At 36.9% G+C, this 16380-nt stretch overlaps 1 protein-coding gene across 1 annotated transcript in view; it reads right to left on the bottom strand.

Annotated features, from left to right (window-relative positions):
* The window catches only part of HAPLN4 (hyaluronan and proteoglycan link protein 4), a 31850-nt gene extending 25503 nt beyond the window's left edge, over positions 1–6347 (bottom strand). Inside the window, exons 1-4 of the mRNA XM_053700698.1 lie at positions 6321–6347; positions 5670–5790; positions 4180–4542; positions 3601–3903 (exon numbers count right to left, since the gene is read on the bottom strand). Coding sequence (XP_053556673.1) covers positions 3601–3903; positions 4180–4542; positions 5670–5790 — 787 coding nt within the window. The 5' untranslated portion in view covers positions 6321–6347. The remainder of the gene's footprint in view (positions 1–3600; positions 3904–4179; positions 4543–5669; positions 5791–6320) is intronic.
* Positions 6348–16380: the final 10033 nt, after the last annotated feature.

A 16380-nucleotide genomic window follows, 5' to 3' on the forward strand; every position in this document is an offset into this window, starting at 1 on the left:
ACAACCTCTTCAATAACTCCCATATTCTTCATATGCAGAAGTTCCTTCTCCACTTGAGGCATGAGCAGGAACGGAATTCTACAAGGAGTGGTAATGCTGTATGGGACTGCGTCACCTTTAAGCGATATTCGGACTGGGTTGCAATTCAGTAGAGCCAATTCACCAAACATGTCTTCCGAAATCACGTGTCAATCTTGAAGGCAACTTTGGTTCCCATTACAGTAAGGGTAACCCGCCAATCTTTGTCTGAACCAGACCGTTCAACAACAGACCCTACAAAGGACACTTTTTGACCCTCCTGGTCACTATCCACCTGCATCTCCTTAATGTATTCAGTTTTACACGCCACTTCAAAATGGCCCATTCAGTTACATTTTCTACATCTTTTATCTTTAGCAGGGCATATGACATTCTGATCATGGGTACGGTTACACCGCGTGCAGCGAGCCTGCTGCACCCATCCACTTCTGGGCCTATCTGTTTCCCTTGGTCTACCGCTCACACTGTGCCTTTCACCTGCAGCTCTCCTGAACTGCTGCACTTCATCCACAATACTCTCAGACCTCAGATCAGCACTTTGCTTTCTCCCCAGTTCACTCTGGTGGCCATCCTAATAGCCCCATCTAATGTTAATTCAGCCTCGTAGCTTCAGTGAGACGTCAGCATCTGCAATTCCTATGACTATTATGTCTCTGATTTGCTCTTCTTTAGCAACACAAAACTCACAGAATTCAGCTAGTTCATACAGGCTGCACACAAATGACTCCACAGATTCTCCCACACGCTGCGCATGTTAGTGAAAACAAGCCCTCTCATGAATCACATTTCTTTTGGCCACAAAGTGAGCACTGAGTTTGTTCATAACTATTTTAAAGTCAAATTCTTCCCCTTCTTAGAAAGTAAAGCCATTGAACACTGGCTCCACATCTTTCCACATAGAGTATAAAAGAGAATTAACTTCTACTTCACCACTCTCCTTGTCCAGCTTGGAAGCAATCCTGAAGCGTTGAAACTGCTGACGCCATGTGGGCCAAGCTACAGGCTGAGAGAAATTAAAAGACTCAGGTCGGGTAAACTTCGACATCATCATTAATCAGGAAACAGAAGCGCAGGCAAGTAGTTCTGACACCATGTCATGAGATGCAGGACACAGCATAAAAGGTATAACTAGATTTTATTGCAGAGCATAAAAGTATACAGCTTGCACAACGCATCTAGCTCAGTAAGTGCGACATAGACAATAACGACCCTAAGCCTCACCCCATCTGGTGATGTCACCTCCCACTCTCAACACAACAATGTTCCCAGTTTGTTGGATTGAGAGCTTGCATTGTGTGACTGTTTTAAGGACCCAGGTTTTGGAAGGGACCTTGACGAGGTACCTGGGCTTGTCGTATTTGGCCAAATGTGGTAACTAACCCTTCCATTTTTGCTTTTAATCTTAGCTGAGAGCTTGTAAGTGAGTGTTTGACTTTCTCTGTGTGTTATATTAATTTGTTTTGTAATTTTCCCTATGGGCCTTGCACCCAGGCTTGTCTGGGGCTAACTGCCTGTGACTCTGGGGACAGCACAGCTTCCTGTGAGTGCCAGTGAGCACCCAGGGCTCAGCATGTTGCAAGGTCATGGGATGTGTACCCAGTCCAGTCTGAGAGTGCAGTCCCCTTCCATGTTTTGTATATAGGGTGATTACATAAGCCTGTGCACCCATCACTTGTTCCCAGTTTGTTGGATTGAAAGCTTGCATTGCGTGGATTTTTTAGGGACCCAGGTTTTGGAAGAGACCTTGACGAGGTACCTGGGTTTGTCCCATTTGGCCAAATGCGGTAACTAACCCTTCCATTTTTGCTTTTAATCTTAGCTGAGAGCTTGTAAGTGAGTGCTGGACTTTCTCTGTGTGTTATATTAATTTGTTTTGTAATTTTCCCTATGGGCCTTGCACCCAGGCCTGTCTGGGGCTAACTGCCTGTGACTCTGGGGACAGCACAGCTTTCAGTGAGTGACAGTGAGCACCCAGGGCTGAGCATGTTGCAGGGTCATGGAATGTGTACCCAGTCCAGTCTGAGAGTGTCGGTCCTCTTCCGTGTTTTGTATATATATATATTTGTGTGTATTTATGAATAAATAGAAATATTCATATTAGCGAACATGAGAATATGCAATCGGGTTTGAGCGCGTGTAGGGTGTTTTTTTGCTTCATTGACTTCTATGGAGGAAAAGTTATATTGTAACTTTGACTTTTTGCACGAGTGATAACTTTCATTTAAACTTGTAATACGAGTGCAACACGACGCAGGCAAAAAGTTTACTTCTAGCGCAATATGCGCTCCAGTGTAAGCCCTAAATAGCGCTCCACTTGTAATCTGGCCCTCTATTGGGAAAAAATGGCATTGTGTTAAAGTTTAATAGAAATTCTGAGTGACAATATAGAGTCAGATGTTTAAGATCTTTAACCTGCAGGCATATAGCAGTGCAAAAAAATTGAAAGATTCCCATATTAAACCAAATATAGGCTCTACTAAAATCAGTAAATAGTTATTTATTGGAAGTAAAATATGGGTTGCTTCCCTTGTTTAAATTGTTCCAATTGTAACAATATAATTAAGGGATCCTCTTTTTGCATCCTAGAACAGAAAGGAAATTAAGCATTAAAGAATATTTTACCTGTAACACTACTTATGGTATTGATTAACTTAAATGTCCAACTGGGCGGGCCTATTTTGGCAAGACCACCTGTCTAATACGGGAACGGATTACTGAACACAACCTTAACATTAGAACTGAATATTTAAAATCCCCAATGGCAGAACACTTTTTACAGGCTGGACATAATATTTTGTAGCTTAGATTTCAGATTACTGAACATATTAATATTCCTAGAAGAGGGGCCAATAATGAGAATTGTATTGGCTTCATAAATTAGAAGCATTAGCCCCTATAGGAATGAACAAAGATTTTGATATGTCCATTTTTTGTGATCCATTTGTTTTGATAAATATCTTTGTTTCCTTTCTGATTCCCCTTGTGATTTTGCTCAAAACACATTTTCTTTGTGGTGTGAGTTAAATCACATAATGACATCCTACTGTTAATACATATATATATATATATATATATATATATATATATATATATATATATATATATATATATATATATATATATATATATATATATATATATATATATATAACTTTTGTAAACTGTGTTGTATACTAATTTGGCCACTAGATGGCATTGCAATGAGATTTAGGTGATTATATGTTTTTAGTTGGTATATAGGGGTTAATAGTTATGTGGGAGGGGTTAAGTGTTTTAAAGGTGCTTTAGCAATGTACAGTGTATACAACATGATTAAGGTCTGATGTTTTGTCTATTGGAGCAGTATTCAATAAATTTGAAGATTTTTGGAACTATTGTTGAGCTGCAATCATCTATTTGGAACTGTATGTATAGAGGGCCATGCTATGGGGCCTTGAACGACTTTGCACCCTTATTATGAACAAAAGTGCTGGATACTACTGTAGATGTTTGAAGATCTTTAACCTCCCACTGAGTTTTATATTGAATGTTGCTCATTTACCACCCTTACTCTAAACTTACCATTGAGGTTGGATGTGAAGCAGAAAGCATCATAACGCTCATCATCCTTATGACGGTAGCCATAGTTCCGAACTCCTGTTGCGGTTTCCTTTTTCCCACACTCATCTCGAGGTTTGGAGATGGGATACTGCACTGAGCCATCTTGTAACCAACCAGCATTACACCAATCCATACCTTCTAGCCAGGCCTCATGAAGCTGGTCATAAGAGGCCAGTATTCCATCCTGTTGCTTACATGCAACTTCAGCCTGGTGAAAGTTCATACTATATCGACCAATCCTTGGGTGGTAAGGAAAGATTACACCTATAACAGAGAAATGTAGAAAGGAATAAGTTGATTAGAAACAAATTAGTAGGAGAAGAATAAAATGATTGCAAAACAGACTGGAAGTTAAGAGATGTATGCTACAAATAAATAAAATGAATGGGAATATGTGATAGGATAAAACACAAACATAGGTCAATAAACCATGGTTGGTACACAGACATATGTGAAGAATGATCTCAATTCATTCATTTAAGATGAGCTACTAATGAACAAAGGGTGAAACATAATTCTTACGCAATATGTTTGTATTACCTTCTAGGTCAAGTTTGACTGTTCCAGTATCATCCTCTAACTCATTGGTCACCTCACATTCATATCTCCCATAGTCATCTAGGGTTATATTATATATGACCAGTGATGCATCTCCTGGCCCATCTTCCTGTAGAGACACGCGCCCTTTGTAGGGGCCATATTCTCTTCTTTCCTTCCCCAAGATGACGAAAACATCACTAAAGGATGCTGGCTCATTGATCTTGGACCACTTGATGCGGATCTGTCCAGGATCGTCTCCAGAGGACTGATAGTGGTATCGACAAGGGAGGATAATGGAACCTCCACGGTGTGTGGTCACTAAACCTGGGGCAGTTTGAACTATCACCTCCCCAGTCTCATCCTCTTTAAATTTGGAAAGAAATGGAAAGGGGGGGAAGATTGAGGGTAGCACAAGGGACAGAATGTGAGAGTAAAAAAAGATAAAAGAGGGATAGCAAAGGAAAAAGAGGGTGAGAAATAAAGAATGAATAAAATAAGGGTGACAGAATAAAAAAATAAAATAGGGAGAAATGCAAATGACATCAGTATCTTGGGTACATAGCATAGAGAAACATGCTTAATTTGTGCTTAATGTCAAATAATAAGGAACTCTGTATCTAGAATGACAATACTAAATGGACAGTACATTCAAGGCTTTTTGTGTTGCATTTAAATGGGCATGATACCCAAATGTACTTGAAAGTGATGAAGCATATCTGTAAAAAACTGACTAGAAAATATCACATGAACATCATGTAAAAAAGGAAGATATTTTACTTCAAACTTTTCTCAGCAGCCACATACCAATGCAAATGGACTTTGGGCAGCCAATCAGGATTCTGATCCCAGGACTTGCAAGGGAGCATGCATCTGGCATGTGCAGACACAGTCATGTTATTTCCCTCCTCAATTTAAGGAAGATTGCTTTGAAATCATCTTCAGTGAAATCAAATGAAAACACAATCAAAGTGTGACATCAGCACTGATAAAGCTGACTGGCTGTTGTATTTTCCCCAACATGCAGCTGAAAATAGCGGAAAGAAAACTGTTCACAGATCACTGACTATTGTGAGCTATACATAGAGATGATCAGGTGATATTTTCTTGTTAACTTTTCATACTTTAAAGTGATTTTGCAAATGGGCATTTGATGTCCCTTTAAAGCACTGCAGCTCCTAAGTGTTATTGCTTGCTTGCATATTTAAAAAATGACATAAAAGTTCATATTTGCACCCCCTCCGTTGCTCATTCATCTGCTTGCACCAGCTACCCCATCGCCCAGTTTAGAGCCTTTAAAACTGGGGGCCACCAGTATATAGATATGATAAACAAGCCCCCAAAGGGTGTAAATACACACACTATTTACTTTTTTTTTATTGCAAGCAAGCAATGGCTGCCATTCTTTAAATGCATAACTGTCCCTTCTTTTGCTGCATGGTTGTAACTCAGGCACAGGGAGGTCTTCTAGCAAGTGCCATTGACACACTCACCATGTACGTGAACTATTTTTCTTTGACCTCTATCACACTCTGAAGTTTGCAAAAAAGTGAGTATTACAGTGACGATGAAAGCGCAGAAGAATGAGGAATGTGAGAGAGGCCAGTGTGACATCTAGGGAGTAAATGATACATTTAGAAAGAATGAAAGAAACAGAAATCAGTAAAGGTGAAATGTAATTGAAGGAGAAAGTGATATGAGTGAGGGAAGTTATACAAGGGAGGGAAAAAAGAGGAAGGAGTTGCAAAGACAGGAACGGGTTAAAAGAGATGAGAGAGGAAATTATGTAAAAGAAGAATGAAAGGAAATAGTTGTGGTTAAAAAAGTGAGGAAAATTAGAGAATCAGAGTAAGGGAAAAAAAGGGGAACATAAATGAGAGAGAAAAGAGATGTTATTGACGTATTTTTTTGCACATTTTGCAGCAGACTATGTAGCAGGAGAATATGGGGGAGGAAATGTGAATTCATTAAAAAGGTAAAACGAGATAGAAAAAGAGTCAGAGATGGACAGCAAGAGGATAAGTGAAAACATAAATAAAAAAAAGTCATTTAGTTAACAGAAATCAAGTTAGAAGAAAAGGAATGTGTCTGAGAGACAGTGCTAAATAAGTCTATATAAAGAGAAACTATTGGTTTTAAGTTACCTTCTCTCCTGACAGCGTCTGCCTCAGATTTCTAGGACCGTCCCACTGATACTATAGTCAGACCCTGCATCAGAAACACAGCATACAAAATGCACCAAAACACTGAGCACCCCCACCCCCTTCTGCAGAGCTTGTGCTGGGATGGAAGGGGGGGGGAGTGACAGGAGCAGGCAACTCTGTGTCCCACAGCTCGGTACTGCAGTACTTTACCTCTGACATCCTGCATTGCTACAACTGCAGGTGCTCACTGCAGCAAAGACAAAGTGCTCCGTATGCAACTCAAGGACTTCAGGTGTCTAAAGTGGAAAATGATAACCTTATTCCAGGTGTGCTGCTATAATGTCAATTTGTAAAATGGTCTGTGCAAAGTAAAGATTCCATTTAAGTGAATGGAATTTAATCATTAACATTAGATAAGTTGTTAGAATACCTCTTTTCACAAGTTTACTCAGGGCAATAAATCCTTTTCAAATTCATAGCCATTCTAACTCATCAGTAAAATAGTATTTTCCAACCATTTTTAAATGCCTTTGTTAATTCTTGTCAGATACTTTGCATTTAGACCATCACCAGCGGTATTACACACTACCAGTCCAGAAAACACTGTGGGCCAGATTAAAAGTGGCACTCTGTTTCGCGCAAGCAATATTGGGCTTATCGTGGCTGTTGCGTGTGTCGGATGGAGCATGCGTATTGCAAGTTGAACGTAAATGCAAACACATGAGAACAATCGTAATTTATGCTAGAATGATTACTGCGACCTCAGAGCTCTGGTTAAATATTACGTGAGACAAAATAGTTGCACAAAACACATTTAAAATACATTTAAAAGTACAGTTACACTCATATTAACACTGTCTAATAAAAATGATTAAAACAAATATTGCATAAAAAGTTATAAGGGCTCAAATATGAGGTCTCAGGTGTTAGGGGAAAAAAAGACAGGCAAAAGGCTTTAACAATGTTGGATTGCTGACATAGAAGCATAGTAAGTGCCTATGACTTTCTGCCAGTTACTACTCTTTACCAGGGAACTACATGTTCCGAAATGCAGTGCTGCAAGAGAAGAGGTGTAGCTGAGGAGTTATATTGTGCTCCCTCCTAACTTGCACATCTAAATGCCACCCCTGTTGTCTCCTTAGTGTCTCAAAACATGAGTGTCATGCGGGGCAGTTATGGTGCCCTATGTGAATCACACACAGCGAGTAGATATATATATAGGTTTGATTGACAGAAGGAAAGTAGAGATTATTGTGATCAATTGAAGAACCTGAGAATGTAAGAATTAGCCACACACTGCTTGAGGAGAAGCAGGGAGCATGGGATAGGCTGAGGGAGCTGAAGAGTAGAATCCTGTCTGTAATGCTGAAAATGATTCAAATAAATCAAATTAAATACAAATCTGCCAGGTCTGCTATGAAGTTCCTTAACTAACGACATCCTCTTTCTGCACTATCCCCTTTTTTAACCCTTTTTCTCCTTCTCACTCTTTCTATTCCTTATCTCTCTGTCTCTCTCTTTACTATCTTTCTATACTCCCTCCTTCATTCCCTTATTCCCTTTTCATGCTCTCCTTTATCTCTCTCTGCCCATCGCTATTCTTTAACTCTCTCTCCCCTGTCTTTTCTGTTTTTATCCCCTCTCTCTCACCTTCCCCCTTTTCAATCTTTCTCCTTTCTCTCTCCCATCTCTCTCTCTCTCCTCTCTCTCTCTCTCTCTCTCTCTCTGCCCTATCTTTCTCCCTTCTTTTTTCTCTCACTATCTCCTTCTCTATATTTACTCTTCACCCTCTTTACTTTCTCTTCTTCTCTCTTTCTCCAGCTCCCTTTTCACCCTCTCTCATCTATCCCCACTTTCTGATCGAAAGTGCTATGAGGCGGCAAAATATTCCAAGGGATCCGCCGCTATGTTGAGCTCCCGACATAGCGGCATCACCGCCAAGAGGCGTTTACTATACATGCCATTGGTTGGCGATGCTAGCTTAAGCAATACCCAGCATTGCTGACCATATTGGCGATGTATAGTAAACAATCCCTGGACTATAACTGCCATCTACCTAATCACTGATCCTAATACCCCTAAACTGAAGTACCCCATGATTGCACACTGACACTAAACTAATAAACATCTAAACAGCCACATACCCACTGCAAGTCGCTATTAACCTCTAAACTGCCACATACCAACCGCTTTTATCTATCTATCCCATGATGCCATAAGTTACCAGCTACAATCAGTTGTGGCGCAAAGCACATGGATGAACTAAGTTGCAGCAACGCTTTTCTGTTTTTTCTGCTTCTCAAATCATCAGTGCTCAACGATAAAAACTTGGAAAATTACATCGAACAAGAAGATAGGTGCTGCTCAAGCTTTTGTTTTGTTATGTTGTTGATGTTTTTTAAAAATTGTAATTGTCCATGTTCTGTGTGCTTGTCGTTATGCATATTTGATTGCAATGACCACTATGTATAGCTTAGAGGAGAGAAGAGAAAGAGGTGATATGATAGCAACGTTCAAGTATATTAAGGGGCTTAGTAAAGCTGAGGCTGTGAGTATTTTTCATAAAAAGAAAAATTCAAGAACAAGGGGTCATGATCTCAAGCTGAAGGGTATATTCAGGAGTAATTTGTGGAAGCTCTTCTTTACAGAAAGGGTAATTGATTCATGGAATATAAACTTCCACAAGAGGTGGTAATGACAAACACTGTGGGGGACTTTAAGAAAGCCTGGGACAAGGATAAGGTTATCCTACCAACTAGATAAGTTTATACTTTTAGGAAATATTGGGCAGACTTTTTGGGCCTATGATTCTTATCTGCTGTAAAAATCTCTGTTTCTATGCTTGTAATGTGTGTGTGAATGTGTGCATGTATGATTGCATGTGTATGTGCCTCTGTATGTGTGAATTAGTGTGAACGTGTGGATATGAATGTGTGTGATGTGTACTTAAAGGGACATGAAACCCAATTTTTTTCTTTCGTGATTTAGAAAGAGCATGTCATCTTAACCAACTTTCTAATTTACTTCTATTATCTAATTTGCTTCATTCTTTTGATATCACTTGCTGAAAAGCATATCTAGATATGCTCAGTAGCTGCTGATAGAGGCCTTGTGTGATTGGCTCACACATGTGCATTGCTATTTCTTCAACAAAGGATATCTAAAGAATTGAGCAAATTAGATAATAGAAGTAAATTGGAAAGTTGTTTAAATTGCATGCCCAATCGGAATCATGAAAGTTTATTTTTGACTAGACTGTCCCTTTAAGCCTGTATGCGTGACTGCATGTAATATGTTTCCCATTAGCTCAGCATTTACGGGTGCATATGATATATGAAGGGAAATGTGAAAATCTGTTAAGAGGTGACTAATATCCTACTGGATATAAATATCCAAATTTTACCAATCTATTAATGTTGTATGTGTGTATCTCTCTCACTTCTCTCTAGGTGGGGGTATGGGACTGAATCTCTGAATAATTAAAAACAAATGTTGTTTTGATTAGATTATTAACTATTACCATTATTAATAGCGACCCCATGTTTTAATTGCGGAAAAACAATAGCAAAACCTCACATGCTTGTGTATTTGTGGTTTGCTGTTTTTAGATAAATATAAATTCCTTATGATTTTCTCTCAGCTTTTCTGTTCTTAGCTATTCAAATGTAAAATAAAACCAAGCTATTGAAATCAATTTATACTGATGCCTAATAGGACTGGCGTGATTATTGCATTTCTTCAAAGTACCTGCCAGATTTAGCAAAACACAGAATTTGTTGGACAGAACTTAAAAGGAGCTTCCTTAGTGGTAAATTAAAGCAAAACTCTAGAAATTAGATACAACCTAGAATGAAATGCTTTTAGCCACTTCAAAAAAAAAAAAAGTACTTCTAACATCTTTTGAAGATATAAGACTCAACACTTGTAACAACTTATTACATTTTTGTTATCAGATTTACCTATTTCTCTAAGCGTCCTTTGTTGAAACTTAGTACCTTTCGACTTGAGCATACTTAGGTTCAGGAGTATGCACAAGTCTTGAGCACTATATAACAGCAGCATCTGCTATACTGGGCAAGATTACAAGTGTTGCGTTAAAGTTAGCACGCACGTTATAAACCAATATATCGTGCCCGCATTAACTTGAGCAAGTATTACAAGTTGAAAGAAAATGCATTCACTCAAGCACAAACTAAAAAAGCACAAGTCAGGTTTGCGGGAAATGGAGACAGCGTAAAGAGTAAGAGTAAAAAAATGTGGACCAAACGCAACATAAATGCATTAAAATAATCAGTTTTACTCATATATACACTATCGGATACAAAAATATTCATATAAATATTAATAACATATTAATATATTAAGAAATAATAGTAACAAAAATGACAAGGTGTTTGAATGGAAAGTACTATAATGTGTGTGTGTGTATATATAATATATATATAAATATATATACTGTATATATGTGCGTGTGTGTATATATATATATATATATATATATGTCTAAATATACAGTATGTATGTGGGAATATACTGTATATGTGCATCTATGTGTATTTATATATTTATATATGTATTTTCATACATATATACACATATAAACACATGTATATACACTTTGGAGCCAATTTCACTCAGATACATTAAAACTTCAAAAAGCATTTATAAACGTTTATTATATTTCATAAATTGTTTCAAATATGTATTTAATGTACATATTTTCCATTACAATGTTCTTCACATACAGGAAAATGTTCTTTGTATTTTTAAATAGATATTCCTGTACATATGTATGTATGTGTATATATATATATATATATATATATATATATATATATATATATATATATATATATATATATATATATATATATATATATATATATATATATAATATAATATACACCTTAAAGGGACACTGAACCCAATTTTTTTCTTTTGTGATTCAGATAGAGCATGCAATTTTAAGCAACTTTCTAATTTGATCCTATTATCACATTTTCTTCATTCTCGTGGAATGTTTATTTGAAAAGCAAGAATGTAAGTTTAGATGCCGGCCTATTTTTGGTGAACAACCTGGGTTGTCCTTGCTGATTGGACAGCACCAATAAACAAGTGCTGTCCATGGTTCTGAACCAAAAATGTGCTGGCTCCTTAGCTTAGATGCCTTCTTTTTTTAAAAAAAAGATAGCAAGAGAATGAAGAAAAATTGATAATTGAAGTAAATTAGAAAGTTGCTTAAAATTGCATACTCTATCTGAATCATGAAAGAAAAAAATTGGGTTCAGTATCCCTTTAACCTGTATATAGTCATTTAGATATATATATATTACATTAACATTATTATATATATATATATATAAATATATATATATATATATATATATATATATATATATATATATATATATATATATATATATATATATATTAAAAAAAGAAAATTTTCTTCAATGTGAAGAACATTGGAATGTAAAATATGCGTAACGCGCTTCGGGTTTCGCGCTGTAGATCTAATCTGGTGTCACGTTACTGCACATGAAGAATTAGGTGAGTTATGTGCTCAATTCTTGCACTAAAGGGGCCTGTATATATTATGCGTATATTGTATTAATAACATTAAGAAGTGTATATACAACTGACGTATCTCTAATAAGCCCCTAAAATTGTAGACTAATCACATTTAATGTGTTTTATTTTTCATTAAAAAGCATAGATGACTTATACAGTGTAAGACCCTTATTAGAGGATAGATTTGACAATAGGAATACAATTTTGGATATTGCAGAAACCTTTCAGGTCATGGAAAGGGTTCTCATTAAGGATTACCAAATATGGTGGGACAAACGCCCACTTGACAAATGCCTGGACATAGATATGATAACCAGAAGTTTAAGACTAAGGAAACTTCCTTCTTTTGTGGTGACTGATGATAAATTCATAAGGCAATGGAATTATATTTTTACAGAATGCTCTCTAAGACTAATGGTTCTCATCATTAAGTATAAAGAGGAGAAACTTAAAGAAGTAAGAGCCACACTTGTAGAGGTTCAAAAGGATTTGAACAAATTTGTGAACCATGAGGATTATGGCAAATTGGATAACCTGTTAAAACAGACAGTAGATAGTATTAAGAGAGATATTGACAAGCTGCAGTTCAGGAAATTTACCAGGGACTGATAACTATTCAAATAAAAGGGTATAACACTGGAACACCCAGTGAAATAGAAAAACTAAGACACAGAGGAAGTATAGAAAGGGGACCTCTAATAGCCATGAACACAAATCAGAACAGATATCGGGGAAACATGTAACATTCTCAGGCACTGACCCAGAGTCACATGAAGAGGAAGACATTCAGAGCTTTGTGGACTTTATGTCCAGTGGCTCCTCTTTAGAGGAGGAGGACACTGAAGGAACTATTAATGAGTAATCTAGTTCCAGTGCTGTCACTTCTCCCTCAAATCCTCCTACCTTGCAATCTTCTGCTATAGGAATCCTAAAAACTAGGGACAGTAGGAACAGAGCCAGGAATGGCAATCGATACAAGAGGATGCTTGAAGTAGAACCTCATTTAGATATAACTCCAGCTAGTGCTGTGGAACAGGTTTCAGGAATTCAAGGAGGAGGAGGAATAAGAAGAACACAAAATGTAGAACAGAGAGACAGGAAACTACTAACACAGAGAGATCAGTACCTCTGAGGAAGGGCAAAAAGAACAACAAATACAAGATTTCAGAGCTATACATTTATCTAAGATAGACTTGACCCCTGATGAGATTAAGGTTCTACAATTGGGCTTCAACTTTGTTCCTTCCAAAGACTTTAACATATTTGAGACATTGATAGATCTCAACAGATTTGTATGTAATCTCACTTTTAAAAAATATTATATGGACACAGAGGAGTGCTTGAGTGATGGGAGAGAGTCTGTGAAATGAGCAGTTCAGTATGATTATTTCTGATTTCTTCACTCTATATGCATTGGAAAGGGAGAGTATTGGCGCAGACCCAGATAAAAGTTCCCACAATGGTTTTAGGCCAAAATCCATCTTCTATCCGACTAAAAGTAGATGGTCTGTGTTAGAAGTGTTCCATAAACGAGTAGAGGAGGATTTGTTAGAACTAAGTAAGAGGGAAGATAAAAGGAGAAATAACCTGAGACAACAGGAACAAGCAGGATTAAAGACATTAAAAGATAGAGATTATATCATTATTAAACAATCAGACAAGGGAGGTACAATTGTAGTCATGGATAGAGACAATTAAATAAAAGAGGCAATGGAGCAGCTTACTGACACAGAGATATATATGGCTCTCCCAATGGGACCCCTCAATAATTTTTCAATTGGAATTAAAGGAAATCCTGGGAGATGGTATGGAATTGGGTATAATAGACTTGTGGACCTTTTTAATATCTATATCTCAAGGAACCAGTGATTTTTATTTTTCACCATTTACCTATGGACCACAAGTTAAAGGGACACTGTAACCAAATTTTTTCTTTCGTTATTCAGATAGAGCATAAAATTTAAAGCAACTTTCTAATTTACTCCTATTATCAATTTTTTTCTTCGTTTTCTTGCTATCTTTATTTGAAAAAGAAGGCATCTAAGCTTTTTTCTTTGTTCAGAACTCTGGACAGCACTTTTTAATTGGTGGATGAATTTATCCACCAATCGGCAAAGACAACCCAGGTTGTTCACCAAAAATGGGCCGACATCTAAACTTACATTTTTGCATTTCAAACAAAGATACCAAGAGAATAAAGAATATTTGATAATAGCAGTAAATTAGAAAGTTGCTTAAAATGTTATGCTCTATCTGAATCATGAAAGAAAAAATTTAGGTACAGTGTCCCTTTAATTGTCAATGTTAAATGGAGACCAATAGTCTTTGGTATTGGTTTTCACTTAGAGAATATGTCCAATTGGACAGATTTCCTGTTACAACCTATGGTATGGAAGCTCCCTTCCTTCCTCAAGGATGCTAAACACCTTCTGCATTTGACTAATAATTTTACCTGTTCAGAACATTATGGATGGTTAACTGCTGACGTTGTGGGATTATTTTCAGGGTCTTGTAACTGTGGGTTATATGATGGATCACTTTAGTGACTATATAAATTTTAGGAGTACATTTTGAGAGTCTTGAATTTTCTATTGACCCATAACTATTTTAGGTTTATCTGCAGAGAGAGGGACAGCCTCCGCATGAGTTGGGGAGAGCTGTCCCACGTCTATTCAGATAATAACCCCTTTTATGGAGCTCTGATTGGATAAAAATATATATTGATGATTTACTTTTTGTTTGGTCTGGTTCAGAAGAGCATAGTGAATAAGAACAAAGTGGGACTACAGTTTACCCATCATTACCACAACACAACTATGCCCTATTTAGATGTAACATTAGTAAAGGATTGCTCCTCTTGGAGGATTTTGACAAATTTATATACCCATTACGGCAAATGTCATGCTTCATGCCAAAAGTTGCCACCCCAAACATATGAATTACGGTGTGGCTAAAGGACAATTTCTGTGCATTAAGCACAATTGTTCAGAAGAAGATATGTTTCTGGAAGAAAGTAGAACTTTAATTGCCAAGTTGAGAGAATGGGGCTATCCAGAGAAACCGATTATGAGAGCCTTTAATGAGGTTAGAAATGTGAGTAGGGAGGAAATATTTTTACTATCAGTACAACACCCTAGAAACAAAAGAAAAACAAAGCCGCTAAACTTTTTAACTACGTACAGCAATCACTATCACGCTGTTTGTAAAGTTATACGAAAAAATCTCCCTATTCTAAGAGCAAATGACTAATTGAAAGATGTTATTAAGGGGGGATGTAATTTTGTATCATGACACAATGTTATTATTGGTAAAATATTATCACCCAGTGATTTGAAAAGGAGAAAACAAAAGAATATTTGGCTTTATCGTAAGGGTTACTTTAATTGTTTCGCTAAAAACTGTACAGTTTTGCTATATACATGGTCACTTGCATAGTATGTAATGTACAGTATGTAGGGTGCACAACACGAGAGACCCACAATAGAATTAAGGAACATCTCAATGATATAGAGAAAAGTGACTCATGTACGGGCATACCTAAACATTCTATCTTTCAACACGCACAGCAGGTATATACTTTTACATGGATGGTTATAGACCTGGTAAAACCAAGTCACAAGGTGGGGACAGGGCGCGGACCCTGTTAAAAAGGGAGACTTTTTAGATATTTACCTTACAAACTCCTAAACCCCAGGGTATGAATACCCCAGGGTATGAATATAGAGGGTGACCTTATCAACTTTTGGCAATAGTTCCGTAAATATTTTCATTATCTCCTTTATTTTCTGATGTTAGTGAGTCCCTATTATCTAAGAATACTTTTAAAGTATAAATGTATTAATGAGGTAAATACGTGGCCAGTATAGTAATGGGCATAAGAGTGACATGGAGAAAGAGAGGTACATTTTGAATTTTTAATATATGAGTAATGAACTGCCTTTCATTTTACTATTAACTTGTGAATTTCTAATAATGAAGTGTGAGTAAGGAACTGCCCTTTGCTTCATTATTTCACTATTTTCATAATGTAATTGTTATTATATTATTAACTTCTATAATGGGGATGAGAACTTGGTCCATCAGATGCTGAAACTGATAAAGTTTTTTATCATGTATTGATTCTGATGCAGACATAATCTAAATCTATGAGGATAGGAGTGAGTACATAAAAGAAAATTGGTGTAGGGGTATAATGTCTATTATTAAGGGTGTTGGGGCCGAAATACGTAAGACGTGCCCCTAACATGTCTGCAGCTTTTGTATATATATTTTTTTATTGTGTGCCATGTATTTTTTAATGATGCAAAGTAAATTGGATTACATTCAGCGTTATGTAAATGTTAAATATAAAGGGCTAGATTACGAGCTGAGCGCATATTTGCACTTCTGCAAACCCATAATTTGAGCTGTTTTGTTATTTCCATGCGTGTTACTGAGTGCAAAATTACAGTTGAGAAGTGCAAATATCGCTCCCTCGTGATCGCATCCT

The sequence above is a fragment of the Bombina bombina genome, chromosome 2 (genome assembly GCF_027579735.1).
Source record: "Bombina bombina isolate aBomBom1 chromosome 2, aBomBom1.pri, whole genome shotgun sequence".
NCBI lineage: Eukaryota > Metazoa > Chordata > Amphibia > Anura > Bombinatoridae > Bombina > Bombina bombina.